General features: G+C 44.1%; 1 protein-coding gene across 1 annotated transcript; it reads right to left on the bottom strand.

Moving 5' to 3' along the window:
* Nucleotide 1: 1 nt before the first annotated feature.
* Nucleotides 2–9,710, bottom strand: BRI3BP (BRI3 binding protein). The gene is made up of 3 exons (XM_020788857.3): nt 9,321–9,710; nt 5,314–5,416; nt 2–4,714 (listed from the first exon to the last, which is right to left on the bottom strand). Exons 1-3 carry the CDS (start codon nt 9,576–9,578, stop codon nt 4,296–4,298), a joined length of 780 nt encoding a protein of 259 aa, XP_020644516.3. The 5' UTR covers nt 9,579–9,710; the 3' UTR covers nt 2–4,295.
* Between the last annotated feature and the right edge of the window lie 623 nt (nt 9,711–10,333).

The raw sequence follows: 10,333 nt of genomic DNA, 5'->3' as shown, positions 1-10,333 counted from the left end.
ATTACAGTAAACATTTAAGCTTTAATTGGCCACAACACCATAGTTTAGTTGTGAAATCAGTCTACAAACAATCCACTAAATAGTAGTACATTGATTTGGTGGTCAGGTAATAAATAAATGCATGAATAGAAAACAGCTCTGAATTCATGGCTACTCAACATTATCACCAGCTAATATTTTCCTAAGATCGTAGATTGAAAGGATACATACAACTTTTGCTTCTGACCAAAATCTTTGTTTTTTAAATAGAACACACAATTTTGGTATACAGTGTTTTAAAAAACTATCTAATACTTCAGATCAGATGTCCAAAACAGGATACGAAGTCACTATATTCAGTGCAGATAATCAGTGTTACGATCAGTATGTTTTATCTCCCCTGCTTTACAACAGAAAAAAAGAGAGAGACAAATTTCTAAACATGGCACTTGGCATCATAGCTCAATGGAATCATCCTAGAAGTTTAAATTCACATGTAGAACACAGTAAAACTTCCATGTTTACCAAAAGAAGAGATAAAAGCAAATGGTCAAGACAGATAATTAGCTGCCAAATACAGTTTACGGGGAAGGCTGTTCACTCGCAGGAAAAAAAAAGCCTTACTAAGAAGAAAAAGCTATAGAAGAAATTAAGAACTGGCCATATTATTCGTATTTCTTTTTTGCAAAGAAGCATTTAAAAAGCAGATTATATGTGGGAGGACAAACAGGGCATTAGGGTTTGGTATACAGTACAGTACTTGGAACACCCAATATAACTTTTCAAAAAGGATTACATTCAGAATACAGAAACTCTTGATCTATTTATCAACATGGTTGATACAACACTTGGTGCTTCTACTATATTTGCATTGATGGGTTACAGCAAGACTCTGCATGGCAGTTCGATTTTAGATACAAAGGATACTGGGGAACCTCTCGACAGGATTCTGTTGCTAAATAGTTGTGAACCACTGTTCTGACAGGCCTTGTATTCTGTCAAGCTACAGCCCTCAGCTGTTACGGAAGGGAAAGTGGCTCGTATCAAAAATGAATACCGAAGGATAGATACGCATGGTCATTTTTTTCTACTCCAGGTGTATAAATGGCATTCACGCTGAGAATGTTAAACTTACAATGGGTCAATCTTTCACCTGCAGGCAGGAGGCACAAAGGCTCAAATCCATCCCCCCCCACTCCTTTAATTCCTCTTTTCTGGGATGCAAACGCTTCTTTCTTATATGGTTTGCTTTAGCCACTGTGTGGAATTTTTTTAAAAATCCACCCTTGTTAATCAAGAGCAAGACTACTAAGGCTGTCCCAAGGACAAGCCTCATTAATATTATTCAAGGTTACTGCCGATAGGGATGAAGCACTACCACAACAGAAAGGAGAAGAAGGCTCACTCCACCAGGGAACTGGAGGAAATGTTTTGATTTATCAATGAGAAATCAGGCATGTTATGTTATGATCTAATAAACATCGATCTTGCCGTCTGAGATGCTCACTAACATGGGTTTACCTGTGATGAACTCCATGAGATGAATACAAGGCCACACTGTGAAGAAATAACTGAACTTATATACAAATCCAACAGAAGCACAAGCAGTTCAAACAGCAGTGATACATAGTGAAGCAAATCGCACAACCACAGGGAAAAGAGGCAGATGTCACACCTTTCTTTGTCCATGACTAGCAGTAACGGCACTCTTGTCATTGCATTCCCCCCCCATGTCTCTTGTCATATCCACGTCAAAGAACAATAAAGTTGCCCTCTTCTGCCTAAAGTGCCTCCACAGACATTCAAATATAGCAGCAGCACAAAAACAGGGAAATTCGATTACTATCCGTAGGAGGGGATTATGAAAAACAGGACGGGGAAGCCAGCTATAGGAAAAGCAGTGTTTTGTGTTCAATAGGTACTGAGAAAAATTCAACACAATATCAAATTTACCTTCTAAAGAATGACAGCTGCACCATGCAATCACGGTTAGAACATTTTTCAAGTACATTGGAGAATACTTTGTGCTACTGTCTAATTTTAAAAACACATCACACATAAATTGGGGGGGCAATTTTTACACAAACTGATCAAATGCTGTAAATGAAATCTTGGCATCAATATTCTCTCAACAATCATCTTATACAGTGAAACATTTTATATATAAAAATAAATACATTCTTACTCATTAAGATCAAGAGGGATAAAGGTTTCACATGTGTTTTTCTCAACAGCGAAATAAATCCAGTGCTTGACTTAACCTTTCCGACCGTAGCTGGAACATCTCATTACAGAGAATGGATGCAGTCTTCGGTAAACCTACTAGGAAACAGTTCGGCTTCACATCAATGATAGTAACTCTGGAACAAATTGGCAGCAAAGAATAACCCAGCTTTCCATAAATGCTGTCATGATTTTTTAAAAAAATCTACTGGGCAACTGTTTGTTTTTTAAATCTGGCATGCCAACAATTGTCAATATAAACAGCAACCAAAAAAACCCAACACAACCTAGTTTTAAAAACAAATATGGCAATTCTGGCATCATCATCAATTCAGTGCAAGGTACCCTGGTCAAATCCTGCAGCCTCCTTCATGAACAAGAAATTCTATGCTCCCAGCAACTTTCCTCGGCTTCCTTCGATTCTCCCAGCAGCCTTAAGAGAAAGCATGCCAGAGGGCATGACTTGTTCTAAACAATTAAGTCTTACAGGGTTTGGGTTGGGAAGGATTTGGTTCTGAGCAAGAGACGGGAACTATGCCCAGGCTGGTCACTAAGTTATGAGCATCTTTCACAGAACAAAATTTCACCATAGGTCATTCTGATGAACGATTGCGGCTGGTCCCAGTTTCTCCCTCTCTTTTGGGGACTATTCTCCCCTCGGACCCAAATTGGGAGGGGGGGAGGGAATGTCACTTTAAAGCCAAAGAAAGCACTGAATCTTCCCAAAAGTATGATTTATAATTTTGCTTAATTTATTGCCGGCAACTGGTCCTGAAAAAGATTTCAGTAGCCAAAATTTTGGCAGTGCTATTTTATCTGCCTTTCTTTCTGCCCCCCCCCCCCAATGGAGCCAGTAAGGGCCCTGGAATTGGAGAGCTCCCCACCCTCTTCTTCTTTGAAGGTGATGTGTAATTAGATATATACATTACGTATTTTATTGCAAAGTCCAAGTCACCTTTCCCTATTGTGTGCTACTGTCCTCTTTCCAACTATGTCTGGTATCACTGAAGCTAAAACCTCACCTCTTTTCCTCTGCTTAACCTCTGCAACAGCAAGTGGGGAGATCCACAGAGCAGAGTCGTGCTTTTAATTTCCTTTCTTTGGCCGCTTCATTACTTGCACAGGCAGGTGGATGGATTCAGAATCCACTGTCATAAATGGGTGAATCCACCTGTGCAGAAGACCTATCGAAAATGTGCTCTTGCATAGGTGAATCCACCTCATTCTCTGCAGTGGAAGGAGAATGTCCTGTTCTGTGCGTGGATCTATAGGGCTACCTTCATCCCTGAAATGAAGGGGAGAAAACATTAAGAGAAAGGGGGAGTCTTTGCATTTACTAGTACGCCTTCGCCAGCACTCTCGTTATGGCTGTTTGTCTCTAATGTGACAACCCTAAAGAGGGAAAAACACACACGGATGAAATACATATTTGGGTCTTTAAAGGACACAGTGTCACAAAGACATCCTTCTTGGCCATTAAAAACCATGGTGGATAAATTCTTCTCATCTCGCTAGGAGAATCGCCTTTCTTGCCAACTATGGGAAAAGGCAACTTGAGGCAATGGAAATTAAGCCACCAAGGAATGGAAAAAAAAATAAAGAGTAAGGTCCAAAAGTGAAAATAAAAATAAAAATGAGAAGCAGATGCCCCCACACAAATCACATTTTTCTGCAGAGGCATTTGGTAGAATTTCTTCTCGCTCTCTTCGTTCCAAATGCCAAACGTGCCTAAAGCTTATGTTGAATTTGCAGTAATTTTATATAGATTACTCCATAGGCTTTTATAAAAACTTTTTCTTTTAAACTTACAAAAGATGTTTTAAATGCCTGGAAAAATGTAAGCGGATAAAACTGTACTCATGGAGAAAAATCTCTGAATATACAGCTAGAGAATGTTATCTTACAAGAGTAACTTTTGTTTTTTCTTTCAGTGTATTGTCTAGATAAAACTACTATTCATAACATTTAACAGCGTAATGTTGCACATTGTTTACCCCAGTGTCGGCTTGTTGCTTTGCTAATTTTTCTTAACTAGACAGTGCTTTGTGATTTCCTAGAGAGCTGGTGTCAAAGGTGAACCTGGATCCTCCGTTTCACTGGTCGCTGCCTCGGTCCATGTTTTCGATCACCCTAGAAAGCCGTATATTCAGCAGTCTGATTTGGCTGTCAAGATGATCAATCTTCTCCTCAAGGGTGCTGTGACTGCTCCTCCTCCAGTAGAAGCCCACCGGGCCGGTCATGAAATAGACGGCCACGACGAAACACAGAGGAAGGACCGCATGTTCTGGTTCCCCTTCATATTTCTGGAGGATGTAGACACACGAGAGAGCGAAGAGGGCAACCCTCACGATCCAGAAGAAGCGGCCGCACAGGACGTGCAGGAGATAAAAGAAGAACCCGAGGAGGAGAGAGACAAACCAATAGGCGAGCAAGACGGCACCCATCAGCAGAAGAGCACGGGTGGGGTTGTTGGCGAGAGATCCGGGGCTGAAATAATGGCTCAGGTTGGAACCTGGAAATTAAGGGAGAATGTCCCATCAGAGAAAGGGCTGCTAGCATGGGAGAGGGGGAGGGAGAGAATGCAAGGAGGAGTCCTACAAACATCAACTAAATCTTCAGCCGGCCACGGCGATGTGCATGACGTGGGGCTACCCTTGGGAACTTCAACAAATGCAAGAGATTTTTGGTATCTGCTTGTCCTGTTGTAATAAGTTTTGTTTTGTTATGAGGAGGATAGGGCTCATAAGATTAAGAAATTGAGACAGCCAGAGGTGGTCCAACATTGTAGATATGTACAGGCAGTTCTGAATGCCTCTGCACGCAAGAATGTACCACCAACTGCCTTAAAGGAAACTGTGGTTAAACTGCTGTTGGTCTCTTTGCTCAACCCCAGTGTTTTTAACAACAGTTGGCCGGTGTTCTGTTTATGCTTGAATGAACCAGGGGTTCTTCTGCTAGTATCTCTGATCTAATATTCACAGCTGCATATAACAGTTTTATTCCATCCCTTCATAGCCCCTGTCACTAATTGTTTCAGAACCTGGGCTTCAAGAAGAGGCTCTGATGTACCAGAGAGAGAAAGCGAAAGTTAACTTAGTCCTCTACACCTACCATCAATCCCAAGAACATCCAGAAGGTCTGCCCATATTCTCCAGAGGGTATCGACTAGAACATCTACGCCGTATACAAATCGTTCCGTCAGTCTGGAGAAAAACTGTAAGAGCAGAGTTGAGAAAAAGCGTTGGAAGATTTCAGTCCACTGACAGTATTTAAAGAATGGGCTGGAAATGGGGAGGTTTTCCAGGCGGATACCTAATTTGCACAGGATACAATACCTGGTTGACAAACCACAGGTAAACAACCTGGAGCGCTCACGACTACATCTGCTATGCAAAAGCAGCAGGAATGACTAGGATCACATCAACTGTAGTTTGACCCATCTGGGAGACACAGATTCTCCTAATTCGTGCAGGACATCTGGCTTTGTTGGTTCCTCACTAAGGCATCACAAAGGGGCTGCTTCTATTACATGCTTACATTTATGCCTTTAGAGCTGTTGATTTTATTTGTTTATTTGTCTTATTTATAGGCTGCCTTTGGCCCAACAAGGGGACTCTGCTCCTCCCATGCGCTGAAGCATCCACTCTCAATCAAACACACAGGTTGGTATAAAACAGATCTTAGCACAGGCACTGCAGGTGCCAGCAACGTGCCTTCAAGGACAGAGAACATGCCACGAAGCGCCATACGGTTTTGACCGTCCTCTTGGCTCCTGCATCCTTCAAGTCCTGGAAGGGGGCCTCAGGACTCTTCCCAAGGCACCCTTCCAGAAGCTTTGATGTAATCACTGTGACGAGTCAGTATGACCTCTGGCTTCAAGAGTTTCTTTTCAAGATCTAAAATTTGGAGAGATTCTTAGGCATCCGTTTTTGATGAACGGGAAAGGAAGGAGGCACTCAGAAAAAAACAACAACCAATCAGCATATTTCTCTCCCATGACTCCCTGCATTATTGATAATAATAAATGCTTTTGATATAATCTCGTACCCACATCCTTCTCTTCCCTTCTCACCTCCTATCTCCGTAAAGTGGTTTTATTTTTAGATCTATGACCTTTCCATTGTGGCTGCTGGAGGGGGGGGCAAGAAGAGTTAAGCATGGGTGACAGCATCTCTAAAAAGAACTCCAGCAGGAAGCTTTGCCATCAAAGAGCATTGTCATGCAGGGAGAGAAGAACGGAGGTCATCCAGGGAGGAGAAAAAATGCCAATTTCAGGGCTTCCTGTGCAGGCTTGTCAGGCAAGAAAGTAAAAAGACAGCTCAGACAGGGAACCGACAAAGGCAGAAATGAACTTAGGGTAATACTGAAGAGCGCCTTTTCCATTGTCCCTGGTGCCCTACGAATCCTTCAAGCCTTGTCCCTCCGCCTTCCAGCTCAAAGGAAGCTTTCCTTCTGCTAGAAAGACATAAATATTCCACCCCTCACTCTCCTGCCAGCAAGCCTTATGGGCTCATTGCCTTTATCTATGTGTGCACATAGCAACACCCTCTGGCTACAGGAAGTAGCAGAATGGAGGAGGGCATTTCAGCAGGTGCCGACTGTCAAGTGCAACTTGGGAAAAGGGGCACCTATTGAAACCTCTCCTTTCTCCTCCACAGCTCCTGCAAACGACAAGAACCTTATTGTTGTTCATAATCCGGCAACCTAGCTCCAGGAAAAATGTTCCATGGAAAAGCTTAAAATGGAAGCCCAGTGGGCCTTCATGTGTGTGCAAGAAGCAGGGAAAATAGGAAAGTGCTGGGGAGAGTGCAAAACCTTCTCTCTCCCCCTTCCAGTTTCCCTACTTTGATTTTAACTCCTCCGTGGGCTTCAAGGGCAGAGTTTCTTCGAGCTCCAACTCATTCATGGCCTAAAGAAGTGTTTCTGCAGAAAATGAGAAGGTTGCTGTCCACTATTTATGTGAACAAACCCATAATACTGTACGTCCTCTGGCTCAGTTCAGGGAGACGTCTCCCTTAACACGCTGCTGGGGATGATTGTGTCCGGTTGCAAAACATGGGACCAAATGCGTGCCTTTGTAAGGAGCTGGGCAGGAGAAATCATTTTAGAAGGAGCGAAAGGAAATCTGGGAAAGGCATACAGTATATGAGTTGCACCCACTGCCGTTCTTCCTTCCACACCATAGCCATACAGCCACTTTAACATGAACAGACTTATCACTACATGATTTTCCGAAAGGACACAAAATCCGTCTTCTTAGATGCAAGAATTCAAGGAACTGCCGGACAGCTCAGTGGTGGAGGTCTCTGGCTATAGAGCCAGAAGTTGGGAGTTCGATTCCTCAACTGTGTTTCCTTGACGGGCTGGACTTGATGATCCACAGGAACCCTTCGAGCTCTGTTGTTTTAAGACGATTAAAGATGAAGATCTAACCTCTTTGCATCTCTAGCCATCTTTTTATCTACTCTCCTTTACAACAAACATGAAATGGGGATGCTGGTTTCCTCAAATTATTAAAAGCACAAATGCATACATGAAAATATGAATCTGGGGGGAGCGGGCAAGAGATATCTTGAAAATTTGGTTAAGATCTAACTCAATGGTTCTTAACCTTGGGTTTACTCAAGTGTTTTTGGACTGGAACTCCCAGAAGCCTTCAGTACCAGCTGTGCTGGCTGGGGTTTCTGGGAGCTGCAGTTCAAAAACACCTGAGTAACCCAAGGTTAAGAACCACTGATCTAACTACATCATAGACACCAAACAATTAGAAAGCTCGAGATGTCCAGTGGAGAAATAAAACAATACTCTTGAAAGGCCTACAATCAACTTTTTCCCTACTCCTTCCATATTGCACCCTCGTATGGGCAACCCATTTGAAGAAGATCGATATTGTCATACGGCCGTCCTTCAGTGTCCTGGGTTCAGAGTTTTGCAGATCACCTCCCTGCGTCATCATCACCCTCAAATCATCAAATTGCAGAGCTGGAACGTCTTAAAAACTTCGAAAAGCCACATTTATGCAAAAAGCCACTCCGTCATGAAGAAAACGACCGACCCCCGTCCCCCTTTTGCCATAGACAACAATCCCCCCCTCCCCACCCCCTAGGGTGTAATAAGCAATTATTTCCCTTTAATTTCTTCATAGTCATAAAACCATCAAAGCATTTCAATTTGCTCTGTCACAATTACGACGGACCGGACCGTTTCCCTGGCAAACAGTCGAACAAACCTGGGGGAAAGCGAGAAAACCCACCATTTGAGGTCTTGGAGATAACAGCATGTTTCATGACCATAAATTACAAACATGAAATTTACACACAGTATTACACACTTGCCAGGATATTGCATGGCAATATTATAACACATCATTATAAAGGCATTTTGTCATTATGAATGGGAATAACCCTTCTAAGCCCCCCCCAAATCTCCCCTCTCCTCAAGAGAAAATGGCCATAAATCCAACCGCCTAGCCTCCAATAGAGGAGACCCTCCTGTAATTTCCTATATTATAAATTCATAATTTGCAGGAATAAACCCTTCCCAAGGTCTCTCATCTCCTCAGGGGAAAACAGCCCCACTCTCAATAGAGGAGACCCTCCTGGATTTGCTATATTATAAATTTATAATTTGCAGAAATAAACCCTTCCCAAGGTCTCTCATCTCCTCAGGGGAACTTCTTAGCCCCCCAAATCAAGCAGACCCCAATTCCTCCAGTTATTGCATCGCGACATCATAAATTTGCCATTTATAGGAACAACACCCCCCCAATGCCTTCCCTCTCTCCTCAAAAGCAGCCCTGAAACCCAACCCAAGCTTTGCTTTGAAATACAGTCCTGCTCTGTCCTAGGATAAATGCATAATTTGCCCTTATAAATATGAATAACCCTAAACCCTTCCCGACAATGTCTTTTTTTTTCCTTCAGGGAAAGCGGCCCCAACCCGAGGAAGGAGCCCTGGGACGAAGTGGGAAGCCGAGGCGGCGGTCGAGGCCCCTTCGCCCGAGGGGGGTCTCCTTGGGGCCGGAGGGAGGCCCTCGCCTTGGCCCCGTCCTTCGCCTCAAGGTCCCGGGCTACCCCCCCACTCAACCCCGCTCCAGGCCTGGCCTGGCCGGGCCTCACCTTCTGCAAGGCGCGCACGTTCTCCTCGCCGAAGAGGCCGCTCACCCCCTGGTAGACGCCCGAGGCCGCCCGCCGGAGGCTGTTCTGCTTCTCGCCGCTCCGGCTCCGCGCCGCCTGGGCTCCCGGGAGGGCCACCGCCAGCAGCACCACCAAGGCGGCCAGGAGGAGCCCCCGACCGGGACCTCCTCCTCCTCCTCCTCGCCGCCGCCGCCGCCACCAGGACGGCCACCACGGCCCGCTTCTTCCCGCCATGGCCATGGCCGCCCAGGGGAACTACGGGCCTAGCCGGCCTTGGTCCTCGTCCTCGTCGTGGCGGTGGCGGCGGGGAAGGAAGCGGCCTCAGCGGGCTGAGGCGGGATGTTGAGGGCCCGCGCTTTCCCCGCCTCAGCGCGTCGCCTCAGAGCCGCCGGGCTTTCCTCGGTCGGGCAGCGCCTCCTCATGGCGGGCCTGCGGGCCTGCTTTCCTTCTCAGTTTATTTATCTCTCTCTTTCTAAATAAATAAACAAATAAATAAATAGTTTATCTCTCTCTTTCTAAAATAAATAAAATCAAAACCCTTCAAAGGAAGGTAGAGAAAAGGGGATATAACCACATAATAAAAACAATGGTTTTCTTCAACAAAAATAAAAAAAAACTCCCCCAAGGAATGTACAGAAAAGGGATTATAATCAAATAACAAGAACATGTTTTTTTTCTGAACAAAAATATTAAAACCATGGCATCAGGATGAGGAGGATCTGTAATCAATCAGGGTTAATAACCACCCTTTACCCTCATTTATCTGGTCTCCCCTCAGAGACAGAAAGGCCTCCATTCTGTCAAGGGTGGGTTGGATGGAAGTACCAAATTTTTTTTTAAATGGATTCTTTTGGACAATTTATATTTAACGTATCAGATTTTAATTTTTTAAAAATCCATTTGTTTTTAAACATTGATTTTTTTATCCACCCCGAATCCAATGGCTGCTCCCGACTTAGAGGAGACTAGAGGTGTAAAATTTATGGAAATTTTGA

This window comes from Pogona vitticeps, chromosome 14 (assembly GCF_051106095.1).
Source record: "Pogona vitticeps strain Pit_001003342236 chromosome 14, PviZW2.1, whole genome shotgun sequence".
In the NCBI taxonomy this organism is placed as follows: Eukaryota; Metazoa; Chordata; class Lepidosauria; order Squamata; family Agamidae; genus Pogona; species Pogona vitticeps.
The sequence above is the reverse complement of the archived record's forward strand: the minus strand, read 5'-3'. Positions and strand labels throughout refer to the sequence as shown.

Excerpts from the sequence above, each read along its gene's own strand:
- BRI3BP (XM_020788857.3), bottom strand. The coding sequence starts at position 9,578 with ATGGCCATGGCGGGAAGAAGCGGGCCGTGGTGGCCGTCCTGGTGGCGG. Across the intron at positions 5,417-9,320 it reads ACGTGCGCGCCTTGCAGAAG|TTTTTCTCCAGACTGACGGA; the intron begins GTGAGGCCCGGC and ends CTGCTCTTACAG. Across the intron at positions 4,715-5,313 it reads GGATGTTCTTGGGATTGATG|GTTCCAACCTGAGCCATTAT; the intron begins GTAGGTGTAGAG and ends CTTAATTTCCAG.